Source organism: Rhinopithecus roxellana, chromosome 11 (genome assembly GCF_007565055.1).
Source record: "Rhinopithecus roxellana isolate Shanxi Qingling chromosome 11, ASM756505v1, whole genome shotgun sequence".
In the NCBI taxonomy this organism is placed as follows: domain Eukaryota; kingdom Metazoa; phylum Chordata; class Mammalia; order Primates; family Cercopithecidae; genus Rhinopithecus; species Rhinopithecus roxellana.
Window position 1 is genome coordinate 21,563,893 of NC_044559.1, and position 19,207 is coordinate 21,583,099.

The 19,207-nt window shown below is 44.6% G+C and overlaps 1 protein-coding gene across 3 annotated transcripts in view; it reads left to right on the top strand.

The window, feature by feature from the left end:
* Positions 1-15,856, top strand: part of STN1 (STN1 subunit of CST complex) — a 41,605-nt gene extending 25,749 nt beyond the window's left edge. The window contains exons 8-10 of one of the 3 annotated variants that reach the window (XM_010356213.2): positions 172-294; positions 3,902-3,974; positions 10,512-15,856. In XM_010356213.2, coding sequence (XP_010354515.1) covers positions 172-294; positions 3,902-3,974; positions 10,512-10,669 — 354 coding nt within the window. In that variant the 3' untranslated portion in view covers positions 10,670-15,856. The remainder of the gene's footprint in view (positions 1-171; positions 295-3,901; positions 3,975-10,511) is intronic. The other 2 variants (XM_030940738.1, XM_030940739.1) reach the window with 2 other exon arrangements.
* The last annotated feature ends 3,351 nt before the right edge of the window (positions 15,857-19,207 follow it).

Below are 19,207 nucleotides of genomic sequence, written 5' to 3' on the forward strand. Positions count from 1 at the left end.
GTCCTCCTTAAATGCCATCCTGCTACGGTGGTACATACCAGGATCTTTTTGACTCAGCAGTTAACAGGCCTGTTGGACAAATTCATGAACCAGTTGGTCTAGGGAGTTGCTCTCAGGTGCTGTAAGGTGAGACTTATTTCTTTTCTTTTTTTCTTTTTCCTCTCTACACAGGTGAATTTTAAGAAGGACACCACTTCCAAGGCAATTCATAGTATATTTAAGAATGCTATACAACTGCTGCAGGAAAAAGGACTTGTTTTCCAGAAAGATGATGGTTTTGATAACCTATACTATGTAAGACATTTACAACTTAACTTTTTTCCTTCGTAGCTTCAATTACAAATATATTTATTACTTACGAATAACCACTTAATTATTATTAAAAATCATTGAGGAGGTACATAAAATCAGAAGTCAAAGTTGGCCCTTATCCTTCCCCAAGGTATCTCTTTTAATAATAGTTGACCTATGAACCACACAAGTTTGAACTGTGTGGGTCCACTTATATGCCAACTTTTTTCAGCCAAATGCAGACGGAAAGTACAGTATTTGCAGATGTGAAACCCACATATGAGGAGGGCTAACTTTTCGTACATGCAGGTTTCACAGAGCCAACTTCAGGACTTGAGTGTGTGTGGATTTTGGTATACCTGAGGGTCCTGGGACTGATCCACCGAGTATACCGAGAGACAACTGTATATCCTTCTAGACATTTATCTGTACATTTACAAATGCATACATATAAATATATGCTCCTGTGGCTTTTTAATTGTTTCAAATCCCTGGCTTATGCAAGAGCCTTTTTGTTTTATAAAAAATGCCATCATCTTCTAAATCAACATTTCTCAATCTGAACACTATTCGGGCTAGGTGATTGAGTGTCGTGGGAGCTGTCCTGTGCATTGCAGGATATTTAGCAGTATCCCTGACCTTCACCTACTGGAGACCAGTAGCAGCACCTCACTTGTGACAACCAAAAATGTCCCTGGACATTGCCAAATGTCTTCTGGGATCATTGAGACTTGCTACTCTAAATAATGCTCTACACCTTTTTTGGTACCAAAATAACACGTCACAGGCACCTTTCCACATTAGTAGTTATAAATCTACCTCTTTATTTTTAACATCCTCAGGGTATTCCATACTGTGGGTACCTGTCATGTATTTTTTAGCCATTCCTTTTTGATGGATACTTAGGGTATTTCTAAGTTTTGCTGTCACAAATAGTGTTGCAGTGGCTATTTTTGCACAACTATGTTTGTGAACTCATGTCAGTATTTCTGTAAGATTGACTCTTAAAAGAAGAGTTGCTGGAGCAGAGGGCATGGCCATTTAAGCTTTTGGTTGACACAGTGTGATGGACCTACCTGAAGGCTGTACCAGTTGACTCCCAGCAGGAGTATGGGTGCTTGTTTGCGTCACTCTTTCCAAGTTAAAAGTTCGCCTTGGCTGGGCGCGGTGGCTCAAGCCTGTAATCCCAGCACTTTGGGAGGCCGAGACGGGCGGATCACGAGGTCAGGAGATCGAGACCATCCTGGCGAACACGGTGAAACCCCGTCTCTACTAAAAAATAAAAATAATTAGCCGGGCGAGGTGGTGGGCGCCTGTAGTCCCAGCTACTCAGGAGGCTGAGGCAGGAGAATGGCATAAACCTGGGAGGTGGAGCTTGCAGTGAGCCGAGATCTGGCCACTGCGCTCCAGCCTGGGCGACAGAGCGAGACTCCGTCTCAAAAAAAAAAAAAAAAAAAGTTCGCCTTTTTCTGCATACCTTTAATATTGGAGGAGCTAAGCTGGAAATGGGCCTTCTCAGGACCACTGACATCAGTGGTGTGGACTTAGTTACGTGCAGCTCTCCCAGAGACTGATCAAATTCCAGAAGTCTCACTATTTACAGGCAAGATTCCTGAGGGGGAGCTTTTCTTTTTTTTTTTTTTTTTTTTGAGACGGAGTCTCGCTCTGTCACCCAGGCTGGAGTGCTGTGGCCGGATCTCAGCTCACTGCAAGCTCCGCCTCCCGGGTTCACGCCATTCTCCTGCCTCGGCCTCCCGAGTAGCTGGGACTACAGGCGCCCACCACCTCGCTCAGCTAATTTTTTTTTTGTATTTTTAGTAGAGACGGGGTTTCACCGTGTTAGCCAGGATGGTCTCGATCTCCTGACCTCGTGATCCGCCCGTCTCGGCCTCCCAAAGTGCTGGGATTACAGGCTTGAGCCACCGCGCCCGGCCGGGAGCTTTTCTTAATATGACATTTCCTGATGTTGATTTACCCTAGTGACTCCCCACTTTAGAGGAATTTTAGAAATTAACAATACCATTTAAATAACTTTTGAAACAGGTATCCTGGTCTACATAAGGGCAAGTGCCTCCCACACCATCCCAGGATGGGAGTCCTGGCATGGGAAGGCCGGGTGGGAGTTAGTTGCTTCCTGGAAGCTGGAGAAGCTCATGGGGGCAGCTCACCTCGAGCCCCGCTCTGGGACACACATTTCCTCCCAGCCCTTCAGAGAGCAGCTCTTCCTGAGGAGCAGCAGTCCAGGGCAAGGCGTGGCGGGGCTGGGCACTTCCTCCTGTGAATCATTGTGATCAAGCACAAATAGATCTCTTTTCGCCATCTGTGACTTCACCCCTCCACTGCTTTGTAGTCACCTTTCTCCTGAAGCCCTGCCTTAGGGAAATGGTTAAAATAAGTCAACACTTCTGTTTGCCTAGTGCTTTCCTGCATTCAGCAGCTCTCACACATGACCTTGTTTAATCTTCGTCATAACCTCATGAGCTGAGAGAAGGCAGGTGTTCTCAGGATGCCCCCTCCAGTAAGGCAGGTCAGACAGGCATTCTTGGGCTGTCTTTAAGGAGGAAACTTACAGCTATTTGTTTGCATGTCTATTTTCTTTCTTCCTTTCTTCTTCTCCCTTTTTCTCTTTCTTTCTTTTCTTTCTCTTTCTCTCTTTTTTTGTTACTAGATTTACTGTGGAACATGAAGGTGAAACCCGTTGCATGCTGCTTCCCTCTTATCTGAGCTGATTGGAAAAGACTAAGTTGGCCAGGCGCAGTGGCTCACGCCTGTAATCCCAGCACTTTGGGAGGCTAAGTCCGGTAGATCACTTGAGGTCAGGCTTCGAGACCAGGCTGGTCAACATGGTGAAACCCTCATCTCTACTAAAAATACAAAAATTAGCTAGACGTGGTGGTGCACGCTTGTAATCCCAGCTACTCAGGAGGCTGAGGCAGGAGAATCACTTGAACCCAGGAGGCGGAGGTTGCAGTGAGCCAAGATCAGGCCACTGCACTCTAGCCTGGGCGATAAGAGTGAGATTCCATCTCAAAAAAAAAAAAAAAAAAAAATGGAAAAAGAAAAAGACTAAGTTATGTCTGCCTTTGAGAGCAGAATGTGTTTCGGTGGATAGGCCAGCTTTACTCGCATGCTAGCTTGCCCTTGCAGGGTTTTTTGTTTTTGTTTTTTGTTTTTTTCTCTTATTTTTCCTTGTGGTTGGGAGAAGCAAGAAAACTGATATAACACAAGACAGGTGTCACGGCTCAGAAGAAGAGGTCATGGGGTGAAGATCGGAGGCCTTGATCACTGTGCCTTGCTCAAAACTATAACAACAAATAAGAGAAATGTGTTATGAGTGTTGATGAAGAAAGTTAGTTGCTCCTTAAAAGTATGCAATTCCAGCTTTTTTTTGTTTTAACCTCATTGCCCCAGTGAACCAACTCCCAAGGACGTGTCCTCTGGGCAGAGCTGGTTTGACACTAGGCCAAGTATCAAACACCACATTAATGGTGTAGGGATGATTGTTATGAAATCTTTAGAAGCTATCCTGAATACTAATTTGGGAGTCTGGATGACACAACTGCTGTGTTACCTAAGAACACTCTCTCTCTCAACTATTTTTCCTATTTAGGTAACCAGAGAAGACAAAGACCTGCACAGAAAGATCCACCAGATCATTCAGCAGGACTGCCAGAAACCAAATCGTAAGTGGCATATAATGTACAAGTGACATCCTGGTGCCCTGGAAGGGGATACTGTCTTCCGGGGAGCACTGGATGGAGAGTCAGGAGACCTGGGACTTTTCCCGGTAATGACTTGGAAAGGCGATAGTCAAAGTACCTGCCCTCCCTGAGCCTCCATCTCCTCTCTAAAGGAGTGTTAGGCTAGCACGATTGTTGTGACCTTGGCTATACGTAAGATTCAGCCTTGGAGCTCTCTAAACGTTCAGAGCCCAGATTCTACCCTGGGGATTCTGTTTCTATAGAGGATGAGCTGGGAGCTAGACAGGGAATTCTGATACAGTGAGGTAAAGTCACCACACTAGGACGTTTTGATGTCATTCTGCTTCTCATGTTCTCTCTGATTTGTGCTATTTCCTATTTCATGCTTGCCCCTTTTCTTTGAACACAAACCTGACATTTCCCTCTATTCTAACATCAAAGTCTTTCAGTGTTGGAAGGAATGGTTCTAGACATGACAGTTTATGAACGGTGTAATTCAGTCATCTTGGAAACTGATAATTTGCAAAAAGAAATGGTTTAGAACATGGTTTTAGTAGAGTTAGTTCAGCCCCTAGTGGTTAGACTCTGAAACTGTAGCTAGTCTGACAAGGAACAATACCATTTCCACACTAGTTAGAAAGAGAAGAAAGCATTAGTACCATCTTTAAATGCTACGTAAACTGACCGGTCTTAAAGGTGACTTTTCAAAGTCTAGCTTTTGCAAACACATACTATAATAAGAAGCGTTTAAAAGGTTTGTTAATGACCCCAAGTCCCTGATCTGCCAGTGAACTCCACCTCCAGTCCTTCGGCCCATACATCCCTGGGGCCTGGCCCTGCACCAGGTTGAGTCAGTGGGTGAAGCTGGGCCAGGTTTCCAGCCCCAGTATTTATGGTAGACAGCTCTAGTTAACCTTTAAGAAGCCATGAGGTCAGATCCCAGAGTGGTGTGACAGCAGCTCTTAAACTCAAAGCAATATATTATTTCAATGCAAGTGAATGGACTTTGTTCACTTCATTCAGAACAGTAAGAACAAATATCCTTCAGTTGAAGGAAAAGTCCATCTGTCTGCAATTGAAGGAGCTTTTGAGAGCAGTGCAATGTGGGATTCCTCAGCCAAGAAGGGATGAGAAGTTGCTCCAAGATAACATCAATGCAGTCACCCTAGTCATGGGCCTCCTGGCCAGATTCTTATTTTCATCTGCATTAGGAATAGAATGGATTGAACCCTAGGACTCCTAGGGCTAGTAAAGCACATGAAAAGAATTCACATTTCATTTGGACTTGGCTCTCTGAAGTGTCCTGAAAGTGGCAGGTTTAACATCTACATCTACCCACAGCTCATCAAGTGGACAGGCCCTGCCACTCAGTCTGGGCCTCTAAAAGCCACTAGCCAATCACCTGGCCCTCTACACTCCCAGGAGCCAAATTCTGAAGCCTGAATTACTGACAATGCTGATAAAAGATGTTATAAGAACTGTGTTGGAACCTGCTGTGACCACCCTGCTTCATAATGTCATAACATAGCAATTCAGAATAGTAATGTATGTGCCTCATAAAAAGCCAAGCAGTGCAAAAATACACACCAAAAAGTCAGACTCCCTCCCAGCACTGAGCCCCAGCTTCTGTGTTCCCCTCTCCAAAGGCAGTGGTTGTTATTGGTTACTTGCATATCCTGTTGAATATGTGTTCTCTATCAAGGATAAACTATACAGATATGTACTTACAAACATACCTGTATTATTTATCCTTGATAGAAAACACAAGAGAAGTTTAGCCAATGATATACATTGTCCCACACCTTGTATTTTAGATCTAACATTGCCTTCTAGAGGTCATTTGCCAACAGTACACATAAAAGTGCCTACATCTTTTCATTAGCTGGAGAGTATGCTGTTATACGTGTAGGTAAATATCCAGCCCTCGATCTAACCATTCCTACTGTGCCTTTAGTTCCTTTCTAATCTTTCATACAGAATATAGCCTGGAGTTTTTCCTTGTCAGGATGATTGGTAGAAGGACTCGAAGTCATTTATGAGTGTCTCACAAAGGCTAACCCTTCAATAATGAAAGGACTGTGAACATCAAGCCTGTCTTAAGTCCCTGAAGGATTGATATTTGTTTTCTGAAGATGGGCAGTGTGGCGGCATTGTGAGGAGCTGTGCTCTGGAGCCACCTTGCCTAGGTTTGAATCCCAGCTCTGCCACTTGGTAGCTGTGTAACATCGGGCAAGTGTCTCGGGTTCTTTAAATGCAAAGTGAGGATAATAATAGTACCTACATGATGGGTTTTTATAAGAAGTCAATGAATGGGCATTTAGAAAGTTAGAAGAGTACTCAGTGCATAATTGTGATCCAAAAAGTGTTAAATAAAAATGAAGTTCTTTTCTAATGGCACAAGTGGTAGCCTCTTAATTCTCTAGCCTGGAGGCCTGAAGGCTCACCTTCTACTTGGTTTATTGATCTGGAAGGAAGCAGTTTCAGAGATAATCTGTATGTGGATTTTGCTCAATTATTGTTGGAGTAAAGTTGACAAAATCTGGATTTTGGATTTCAGTATGGGTACAACAATGGCAAATTATCCAAAAAGAAAGAGCTCTATGTTGAACATGTCTTTTTATCTCTAACTTTTTACCTGAAAATGTTCCAATTTATCAAAAAAAATTAAAAGACTGCTATAATAAACACTGATATACCCTTCACCTAGACTGACTAAAAGCTTCAGTTTGTATTTGCTGAGCATGGGGTCCTTCTCCTGTTTGATCACCAAATCATTTCACACCTAAGAAAATGAACATTGGGTGAGTTCCAAAACGGCAGCCTTTCACTAAATGTTCCTTTATACCATTAGCTTTCCAAAAATCTCCTGTGTATTTAGCTCAGGTTCATTTTTTACTAACCCAGAGCTGGAGAGAACTGCTACTTTTGGTAGAAACTGAGTACCATATAACACTCCTCATACTGGAGGATTTTTTTTTTTAACTTACGACAAACTTTTAAAAAAGAATTAAAGAATTTTAACCTTTTGTAGTTATAGTAGTAGGTTATATCTGAGATGTATCCTTATGTCACTTGGGTCTCTAGAACATCAGCATTTGTGGTTTCTGGTGGAGGTATGATGGGGTATAGTATGAATCAGGCTGCATGCGAAAGTTCTTGGGAAAATATAAGGCGCAGTTATCACCGCTCATAGAGATCCATCATAAGATAACTATGTCTGCCAGGCAAACACTTTTCAGAAAAGTCTGCTTCGGCTTGTGGGTTTGCTCCAGAAGAGTCGAATTATGTAATTGTACTAACCACTGGGGAGCTCCTTGCTGGCCTTTCCTACTTTTACTGTTTTCTAATAATTTCTTACTTGGAGAAGAATCTAAGGCCAGGCACAGTGGCTCACTCCCATAATCCCAATGCTTGGGAGGATTGCTTAGGCCAGGAGTTTGAGACCAGCCTGGGCAACATAGGAAGACCCTGTCTCTACAAAAAATAAAAATTAAAAATAGAGAGGAGTCTAAGTTCACGTTACCCATGTGACTGGAGATTACTTTTGAACAGCCTCACCAGATAACCCTCAGCAGAACAGCCTTTCTTAATAAATAGTTGAAGGCCTCTGAGACAGTCAGCATCACTGCTTCGGGCCCCACAGATGCCTGTAAGTCATCTTGAGCCCTGGGTCCAAGCATCCAGGCCTTGCAGAAACTACAGGCTGAGCAGCACTAAATTCCTTGTGCTCCTCCCTACCGTGTGCAGGTCTGTGTGGTTGGAGCCCCTCACCCCCCATCATCAAACCTACCCTCACTTGCTGGTCAGCTCTTCCTCCTTGAGAGGCTTTTCTTCTTGGGAAGGGCTGAGTTCCTTCTCTAGAGCAGGAACTAAGTTACATTCATCTTCTTGGGTTATGGGTATGATGAACCAAATCATAGTAGTTCCCCCTGGTCTCTCATCCACACAGCCACCCTGAGAAGGAGGTGGTTTTGTTCCCAGGAATGACTTTGTCCCAGTTGTAGAGCCAGGGCTTGAATTCAGGTATGGTGGACTCCAGTGGCAGCTCTCGGTCTGCCAGGCTCTACTTGCTCCTCCTTGCTCGGCACTGCACACATAGTAGGTGTTCAGGAAGTCTATGGAGTGAATGTTGAAGAAACAGCATGGAAGTGTGGACGCCAGCAATCCCAATCGGGAGGAGTAATGAGTGGACACAGCCACTAGAGGTCAGAATTTAGCAAATCTTTGTTAGCTAAGGAGCAGTCTCTGAACCTTAGGGCTGGAAAGGGCCTTGGAAGTGGTTTTCACCACAGCTGAGAACACTGAGGCCTAGGGATGACTTGCCCAAAGCTACAGAAGTGCACCAAACCTTGAACTATGCTTTGCCTTACACTGCAACACCTCTTCGAGCAGCTTCCTGAAGCCTAAAGCATTTTTCATCTGAAAACAACTTTCAGTGACTGTGTGGAGCACCTTTTGTGTGCCAGGTACTGGGTACACGGCAGAGAGAGACCATGCCTGGCCCTACCATGGAGTTTTTTTTTTTTTTTTTTTTTTTTTGAGAAGGAGTTTCACTCTGTCACCCAGGCTGGAGTGCAGTGGCCAGATCTCAGCTCACTGCAAACTCCGCCTCCCGGGTTTACGCCATTCTCCTGCCTCAGCCTCCCGAGTAGCTGGGACTACAGGCGCCCGCCACCTCGCCCGGCTAGCTTTTTGTATTTTTTTTAGTAGAGACGGGGTTTCACCGTGTTAGCCAGGATGGTCTCGATCTCCTGACCTTGTGATCTGCCCACCTCGGCCTCCCAAAGTGCTGGGATTACAGGCTTGAGCCACCGCGCCCGGCCACCATGGAGTTTTAAACTGTGACAACTGGAGAGGGTTTGCTTTTGGTAAAGAAGTTTGACTTTGACTCAAAGTTAGAAATACATTTTACATCATGACCCAATAAATTATATAATTCTAATGCATAAGATATATGGAATAAAGTTTCATGAATCAATATGTATCCAAATTACAATGCAAGATATTCTGTAATGTTCTATTTCTGCTCTCTTAGTTTGGTAAGAAAAAGAATGCTGATCGCAACCTACAAAAATTGGTTTCCTGATCCCCAATAGGCACAACCCTCAGTTTGACTACTGCCGACCTAAAAGGAAGGAGCTGAGGCAAAATTAATACAAGTAGAGAGTTAATTTGGGCCAAGTTTCAGGATTGCAGCCGGGGAGCACAGATTCAGGTTTTCTGAATATACACTCTGATTAGCAGCAGTGATAAGTGGAATTTTTTTTTTTTTTTTTTGAGATGGAATCTCACTCTATCACCCAGGTTGGAGTACAGTGGTGCAATCTCAGCTCACTGCAACCTCCGCCTCCTGGGTTCAAGTGATTCTCCTGCCTCAGTCTCCTGACTAGTTAGGATTACAGGTGCATGCCACCACACCTGGCTAATTTTTGTATTTTTAGTAAAGACGAGGTTTCACCATGTTGGCCAGGCTGGTCTCGAACTCCCAACCTCAGGTGATCCACCCACCTCAGCCTCCCAAAGTTCTGGGATTACAGGCATGAGTCATGCACCTGGCCCATAAGTGGATTTTTAAAAGCCAAAAAGGAGGACAGAGTTGATACAAAGTTGTTTGTCAGGAATTCTCATTGGTTTATAGATAACATTGATTGGTGACTGGCTATACATTGTTAAGCTATAGGGTGTGGATTATAGTGTTCAATTTCACATAATTAGGCTAATTCATAACTACTTGTGCCAATAGCAAACAGTTTCCGAGGTGAATACATAGTGAGGAGTAGAGCGTGATTGCCGTTTCATCGTCGTGTCTCTCAGGGCCTGATAATTAAAAGGACTTGAATTCTTCCTATTTTATTTTCTCATTACCAGTGTTTAGGCCATTGATTTCAACTAGGAAAGAGGTTACTGACTTTGAGTTTGTATTGTTGTGTGCCACATGGTCTTAGTTTTGGGCAGAGGATAAGAGGTTACTAGGAATACAACTATCACAGATGAGACTTTTGGAAGCCAGGAAGGGAGGAATGAGAACAGGCCAAAGATAGGAATCCCTTCTCACCAGGCAGCCCCATCAAATCAGGACTTAGAGGGAAGCATACGGAGGCTGCAGCAAACCAGCTCTGCTGTGAGTCTCAGGAGGGCTCCCCCCTGAGAAGCTAGAGGTTTGGCACTGAATAGGTTACACTTACACATGTAATTACCCCAGAGAAAAACGTTTATCAAGCACTAAAAATCCACTAGGTTATGGATAAAAAAAAAATCTTTGATTGGGAATCCTCGAAGGTTGAAGTTCAGAGTCCTTGAGCAGTGGCTCCACGTCGCCGTGGTGACATCAGGGGCCTGAGAACAGGTGTTTCTGTTTTGTGTTTGTGATCATATAGATCATGCATCTCAGACTTTAATGTGCATAAAGATCATCTGGGGATCTGATCAGAATGCAGGTGCCAAGACAGGAGGTATGGAGAGGACAGAGGAGGGCCTGACAGTTGTGACCACACTCAGCCACCTGCCTTTTTCCTGCAGACATGGAGAAAGGCTGTCACTTCCTGCACATCTTGGCCTGCGCTCGCCTGAGCATTCGCCCGGGCCTGAGTGAGGCTGTGCTGCAGCAGGTTCTGGAGCTCCTGGAGGACCAGAGTGACATCGTCAGCACAATGGAGCACTACTACACAGCGTTCTGAGCAGAGACACGTAGACCAGCTGAGGAGGACAAAGATAAGGTGGTGTTCACTCCCAGGCTCTGACTTTCAACATCATGCAGGGGTTTATCTGTCTGGAGGCAGTTACCTCATAATAAACTACAAAATATGGTCATTTTTGGAATGGGATTTGGCATAAATGCGGTTGGCTGCCTTCTGTCTGCTGTGTCCTTAGGGTACAATGACTTTGATCTCAGCCATGACACAACAAGAAAACCCTCCCTGTTGACCTCCTGGCTGGACTGCACATTGTTCGCAGAGCAGAATGGGGAGGAAACAGTGTTGGCAGCTTAACTGATGTGTGTGGTTGGAATCTCTACCATGGCAAAGGGTCACCACAGGGTAGTGAACATTCAGGAACTGAAGGACATATAGCCTGATCACACAGTTCCAAGCTTTTCAAAACTTCAGGTTATCAGAGACCTTCCTGTGGGCCTCTCTTGATGGCTAAGAACCAGTTTAGGGGAGTAGTTCTCTCTGGATTGAGTGTCACTTGCTTACAGTTCTGCGGCTCAGGTACCAGCAGTGGGATTGAGACCTGGGTTGATGCTATTTACAAACCTGCCCAGAGATGGGAATAAACAGGGGATCCACGGCATGACTATGTGTTTGTCATTTTCCTTTTATTTCCTTGGGAATCGAAAGGTGTCCCAGTACATTTCCCTGCACTGGGTACTGGTGTCCCAGTACATTTCCCTGCACTTACAGAGGTGCATGACTGAGGTCCCTCAATGCCCCTGAAGATCACAGAGGCAGTCAGCCAATTGCCTGGCAGGCAGTAGATGTTATTTTCAGGGTTGCCGCTGAGTGTGCAGGATGTGCTGACACCATCCAGACAAAGACTCGGTATGTGCCCAGACAGGTGATGGAGTCATGCTTTTGCTCAGAATGACAAGGTAAAGAAAAAACATCTGAGGTATGTTGTAGGCCTGTTCTGACAGCAAAATGACAAATCCAGCCAGCAAAAATAAAGTGTGGAGAAAGATTTGGAGTTAATTACAGTCATTTAACAGAAGGCATTGCCTTCGTCTGCCACATTTGCTCGATGTAATAAGCTCTTCGTGGCTCAGCTGGAGGTCCTTTAGGCCTGGAGCGTTGCTCCTCTCTCCATGGAAACAGGACAGTCTTTATACACAGAAGTCCGCTGCAGCTGGATATGTCAGGCTGAGAGCTAGGACCAGTGGATTGCCTCCTGTCATAGACTTTTGGCAAACCTTTGCTGACTTCTGAAAGTGATTATGTGGCTGCCCTGCATCTTCTCTGTGTACAGAAGGGTCCCTAGAATAGAGTCTGCCTGGAATGATGTCCTGGGCGTTCTTCCTTGAGGTCAGCAGCTCTTCCACGTTGAATGCGTCTTTGATTAGTGGGGCTGCCCAGCAAGGAGTCCAGAATCAGAAGGTAAAAAGGGCATACCCTTGCCTACAGCAACTCTGCTCTTAAGGGTTTATCTCAGGGAGATGACCACACCAGTGTGAAAGGATGATTGCACAAGATGCTCATTGCTGTGTAATCTAGAATTCTATATTGGGGAAAATATCTATAGGGAAAAAGTTAATTACGGTTCTTGGGCACAATGAAATGCTATACAGCCATGAAAAAAATGAATGCAGACAGTGTTGCCATGGCATACTGTCCCCAATAGATTTAGTGGGAAGTAGATAGAGTTATAGATCTGTTTCTATAGGATAACACCATTATCTACAGCTCCCTGCGTGTATGTATCTATCTGTAGAGAGAATGTATATTTCTGCATGGAGGTCTTTATAAATGTAGCACATGTATATATATACATACAGTTGACCACTCCCTTCTCCTGGAATTACTTTCCGCATTTGGCTTTCAGGACACTGAGCTCTCTGGTTGCTCCTTCTCGGGTTCCTTTGTTCAGTGCTGTGCCTCCCTGAAGGTTCAGTCCCAGACCTCTTTTCTATCTGGCTTGCTCCCTGGGGGGTCTCCAGCAACCACATGGATTATACCATCTACATGCTGTCCAGCTCCTCAATTTAAACCCAAAATGGGCCTCTTCCCTGAACTGCAGACCCCTATATCCGGTTTGCTACTGACATATCCACTTAGGTCTCTAATGGACATCTCAAACTTCATAGGCCCAAAGCCAGGCTCTCAATTACTCCTGACCCCAGGCTTGCTCCTGATAGCGACATGAGGCAGCCAAATGCCTAGGCAGAGAGGGGCGGGTCCCAAATGAAACCTCACGTTCAAGCGAAGAACAGCCTGAAGGCTGAAGGCTAAAAGACCAGACTGCTGGTCCTGGATGAACCCCACCACCCAGAGTGGGAACTTCTGTTCCTGTTTGCCCACCCTTTCCCGATCGATTCTTTCTGAATAAACACCTTAACCAATCGAACGTTGCCTTTTCCAATAATACCTACAGCCTGCCCCTCCCCTATTCTGAGCCCATGAAAAGACCTGGACTCAGCCATATTAGGGGGACTTTCCCGCCTTTGGGTAGGGGGACCACCCCCATGTCCCCTCTCTGCTGAAAGCTGTTTCATTGCTCAATAAAACTCCCAGCTTTGTTCATTCTTCCACTGTCAGCACATTCTCATTCTTCTTGGGCACTGGGCAAGAACTCAACCAGTGTGTAAGCCATACTTCGCCCAGGTGGGTGAAGTGGGCGGGCCGTCTCCTGCAGCAGGTAGCATTATCAAGCAAGGCCCAGGCGGGGTGTCACCAGCCAGAGGTCCTGGCTTGCAAAGTAACCGAGAAAAAAATGCTGTGCCACTCCTTTGGAAAGTTTCCCTGATTCAGGAAGAGGCAGCTCCATCATCCAGTTGCTCACACCGAATCCGTTGGCTTCTTTCTATCATACCTCACATCCAATCTGTCTGTAAGTAATTTGGCTCTACCTTTAAAATATCTCCAGAATCAACTGCTTCTCCCTCCTCCCGGCCTCCTGACAGTCCTCCCTGCTTCCACCCTGGCCCATCTTGGGCTGTTCACAGCACAGCAGCTGCTGCCACCCTGTTACGCTCCCACTCTCCTACAGCCTTTGGTCTTGCCCCAGGTAGGAGCCTGAGGCTGCACAGAGGTCAGCACGGCCTGCTTGCCCTGCCCTCCTGCCCTCCCAGCCCAGCTGCATAGGCCTTGCTGCACACACGCCTCGACATATATGCGCCCACTGTTTCCTCTTCCCAGGTAACCATGTGAAGTGCCTCCTTCTGCCCTTTTTCCAGTCTTTACTTGAATATCACCTTCTCAGCGAGGCCTGCCCTCATTCCTCTTTTGCTGTTTGTAACCCGCCTCCTGTCCCCCTTCCCAGAACTCCCTTTTCTACTTCATTTTTCTTCGCAGTGTTTGATACTGCCTAACACACTGCATGGTTTCTTACTTGCCCTATTTATTATTTTTCCCCAATAGACAGAATGTTCCGTGACGGCAGAATTCTCTGTTTTGTTTCCTTCCATGTCCCCAGCACCTAGAACAGTGCCTGACACATCTCCTAAGCAATACGACCAATAAGTGTGTGTGTGTCTGGCTGCCTTCCAGCTGCCAGTGTCTGCCTCTGGGCTGCCAGTGTCTGCCTCTGGGCTGCCAGTGTCTGCTTCCTGGCTGCCAGTGTCTGCCTGTTTCCTGAGGGGAGCGATTGGGGGGGGTGCTTTCTTGCACGTTCTTAGTAGGCTGTGCAGGCTGGAAGTGCTCAGAAGTCACACCCCGAGGGAGCAGCCTCAGCCAACAGCACCTTGGGTATAAATGCCCCAGCTCCCTCGCCCTCAGGTAAGCATTGCCAAGGCACATGGTCCACACTCTTTTCCAGAGTTCCTCTGTGGGACTGAGCACCATCCATCCACCCACAGGAGCAGCTAACCTGATAACTACCAGCCTCACCCTCCCTGGTTTACTTCCCTGCTCCCCTTTACCACATGCTGACCTCCCAAATCCATTTCTTGGTTTCCGGTCTCTGTCTCAGGATTGGCTCCTGGATGAACACAAACACTATGTTCACAAATATATTTGGGAAATGCTGGATGAATAATTATACACATCAGACAGATTACTAGAAATGCTCACCAAAGGGATGCACGTGTTACCTCTGCATGGTGAGATCTCAGGTGCTTTTTACCCCACATAGCTATCCTTTGGCAGTTTTATAATTAGCAAGTGCTCACTCTTCCACTGTCACTACATTCTCATTCTTCTTGGGTGCTGGACAAGAATTCAACCGGTGTGTAAGCCATACTCGGCCCAGGTGGTCTCAAACTCCTGACTCCTTACATAATTTCTACAAAAATTATAAAGCTGTTTCCCACTCCCCACCCCACACTCATGTAACCTGAAACATGAGTAAACCAAAAATGAGGTAGGCCTCTGTCTTCTACAGCAACATCAGAACTCTAAGAACATGAAGGACTCTTAGAAAACTCTCTGGAGCTAACCACAGTTGGGTCACAGCTCATGTACTGAAGACCAGCCAGAGGGTTCCCCTGAAAAGGAGGGAAACTGAGCAAACATTCTCCAGTTCTCTTGGTGTGCACGTGTTTCAGGAGGTGTGAACCCCACATGTAGCTTGTGTAGGCAGGAAGACAAATAGTGCTACTGTCTAGTCAAGGATTTGTTTGAAGAGCCATGATTATCCCCATATGGTAAGCTACCAGTGCTCCCCATCCCTGTAAGACACTTCTTTCTCATTACTTTCTCCTCTGATGGTGTGCCAGGATGCTGGCCGAGAGAAGCCAAGTGGAAAGAAGGCTGTTCAGTGACGAGGAACCTAAGACTTAGTGCCAAGGACTGAAACCAAGTAAACTTGTAATTTTCCGTGATGGAAACATCTACGCTTTCTCATTAGTGGCCTTTACAGCAGTTAACCCAAAGAAGTGTCTCATTGTTTTCTTACTACATTTATGTGAAGCATACAGGCAAACTCAGAAAGACTGTGGTAAGAATCACCAGAGATGCCTGCACAGGTGCTGGGGGAAAAGCAGGACCATCCTGGAGGGAGATGGTGTCTGTGGACAAAGAACTCTGCAGTGGTTCTTATTTGCATGACTTCCACTGGTGGAGGCTCTAAATGTGAGCTCAAACTCCCACGTAAGTGAGTTTTCATTGTAATCCAGAATCTTTTAACATCAGCCTACTTCTATTGAACTTACACTATCATCTGTTAGCCTCTACTATATTTATTAAATAAACCTAAAAAGGTAAATCACAGTACAGCAAAAGGTTCTGTGTTCCCCAGAATTCTAAATCAAACTCCAAATTCCTGAAGAGGCCCTAGTCGTTTCCTATGTGTCAAATTTAAATGATAGGTTTTCATTTTGGAACATAAAGAGAGGGATTTTGAAGACCACGGCATAGCCCTGGGGTTTTTGGATAGAGATAATAAAGAGACAATCAGTTCTCAAACAGGTTTGAGAAAATGTCAGTGTGAATTGGTGAAAACTCTGGGTTGGAAATAGTGCCGTTTTATTACCTCAGGTCTACCCAGTGGTCTTTATTAAACCTGAATTACCATGACGGAACCGGTTTCTGCTCTTAGGGAATTTGCTTTAATAAGAACTAATTGTGTATCAGTTACTAGTATCATTTAATTATTATTTATTTATCATTTAATATTTAGGTGATGTAAAAGTACTTCAACACAAGAGAATTGAAAACATGGCCACACAAACACTTGTAAGCAAATGTTCACAGCAGCATTATTCCTAATAACCAAAAAGTAGAAACAACCCAAATGTCCATCAGTCAGTGAATGGATAAACAAAAAGTGGGCTACCCGTACAATGCAATATTACTCAATGAAGTACTAATATATACTAAAGTATGGTGAACCTTGAAGAAATTAAGTGCAAGAAGCTAGACACAAAAGACCACATGTTGTATGATTCCATTTATATGAAATGTCCAGAAAAACAGGCACATCCATAGAGAAGTAGATGAGGCCGAGTGTAGTGGGTCACACCTGTAATCCCAGCACTTTCGGAGGCCGAGGTGGGCAGATCACCTGAGGTCAGGAGTTCAAGACCAACCTGGCCATGGCTAAACCCCGTCTCAACTAAAAAGTACAAAAGTTAGCCAGGCATGCTGGTAGGCACCTGTAATCCCAGCTATTTGGGAGGCTGAGGCAGGGAGAATTGCTTGAACCCGGGAGGCAGAGGTTGCAGTGAGCCGAGATCATGCCACTGCACTCCAGTCTGGGCGACAAAGCGAGACTCTGTCTCAAAAAAAAAAAAAAAAAAAAAGAGTGTTGCCAAGCATGGGGAGGGTGGGGATTGGGTGGTACAGGGCTCCTTTTGGGGTTAATGGACATGTTCTGGAATTAGATAGTGGTGATGTGTGCACAACTCTGTGAACAGACTCAGAACTATGGGCTAGGTCGGGATTCTTCACATTATGGTGTCTGGGTTTCCAGGGCAGGCATTCCAAGAAATAGCAAGAGCCACATGGATGTCACATGGCCATTTTTGTGTAGCCCCAGAAGCCACAGCCTCACTTCCATGGCCTTCTAATTGTTGAGGCTATCACAAAGTCCCATGCAGGTTCGAGAGGAGAGGAATAAACTCCACCTCTTGATGGGGAGTAACGAGGTTCTAGAAGGGCACCTAGGTCCAGGAATATTACCCTGGCCATGTTGGAAAATACAGTCTCTCACAGATATCTTTCAGCTTTTATATAATACAGCATCATTCTTTAAAGAGCTAGTGTTAAAAATACCAAAAAAGTACAAAGAAGGGGAAAGAATGGTCTACCACTTCCCAAATACTGTGTGTATCTATGTATATATATCTGTGTATCTATATCTATATATACATACACACACACACACACACATATATATATATATTTTTTTTTTTTTTTTTTTGAGACAGAGTTTCACTCTCGTTGCCCAGGCTAGAGTGCAGTGGTGTGATCTCGCCTCACTGCAACCTCCACCTCCCGGGTTCAAGCAATTCTCCTGCCTCGGCCTCCCGATTAGCTGGGATTTCAGGCATGTGTCACCATGCCCTGCTAATTTTGTATTTTTAGTAGAGACGGGGTTTCTCTATGTTGGTCAGGCTGATCTCGAACTCCTGACTCAGGTGATCCACCCGCCTCAGCCTCCCAAAGTGCTGGGATTACAGGCGTGAGCCACCAAGCCCAGCTTACTGTATATATTTTTAAGATTATATGTATATTGTTAGGAAAATAACCATGTTAACAATATTTTTGTGTATCCTTCCAGAAAAAAAAGTCAGCATTTTATATGCACTTCACATTTTTATTAATACTATATTTTGGAAGTTTTTTTTTCTTTTTCACTTTAGCATGCAAAATCAGCATCTTTTAAAATGGTGACATAATTCCATCGTATTGCTGTTCCATAATGCACTTAACCAGGGCCCTATCAAAAACATTTAATTCGTTTCTGATTTGTTGCTATTGCAACCAATTCTGCAGGAAACGTTTTTCTTTTCTTGGTATACGTTTAAACTATGTTTATATGGTAAATTTCTAGGAATGGAACTGCCAGGAAAAGGGGCATGAGCATGTTAAAATTTGCATAGGCACTAACAAATTACCCAGTAAAAAGACTGATCCATTGTACACTCCTATCAATGATTTATGCGTCTACTGTTTGCCCACAAGCTCACCCACACTTTGTATTATCAGTATTTTTAGTCCATGTCCATCTGATAGATGAAAATGATTTCTGGTTTCTGTTTGTATTTTTGTTTCTTTAGTATGAGTAGTATTGAGCATCTGTTCATCATGGGAGCCTTCAGATAAAGTTCTACCCTGGACAGTAGCCATTGCTTCCAGCAAGGGCTACAGACGGCCAGGCATGTGTTCTAGCAGTGGTATCTACTGTGGAACCAGCCCAGAGCACAGCTGCCGAGGTGCCAGTTGATACACAGCTGGAATAAACATCTGGAAGAACTCAAAACTCAAAATTTCAAACCTGCCCCTCCAAGTGCTTGGTCACATGCCCACCCAAATATTAAAAATAATAATATATTACAACAACAGTGGTTTTATTTATTTTTCTTTTTTCTATATCACAAGTCATCAAGCAAAGAAAGGGCAGCAATCTTTTTAAAACCAGCCACCACATTATTGACTTAGACCTCTCATAGACCAGATGCCGTTTAGCTCTGGTTCAGTGAAACTGTCCCCGGTCAAATTAATGTGAAAAACTAAGGATGTTTTTAAGAAAGTGCTAATTAAGTGGAGAAGGTAGTTTTAGTAATAGAAGTGGTCTTGCAGCAGCTGCCATTGACTCAACATAGCTTAATTATCATAATAAGCTGATGCTTTCACTTTCATCATTTGCTGGGTTTGGTACAGTTAATTGGGGCATTGGGTAACACCATTTTTTATCATCTTCTTGGCTAGAAATTGCTCCCTTGGGGAGGAGGGCATTTATTTTTTATTCTGAGGACAATCTGTGATTGGAGGAAATGAAGCAGGGTGAGGACAGAATATCCTTCAATTCTTCAACTCTGCTTTAGAGCACAGCAGCAACAGCGTTGCATGAGCTCTGATGTGTGGCACAGGCATTTGTGACAAGGGCTGAATGTTATACTG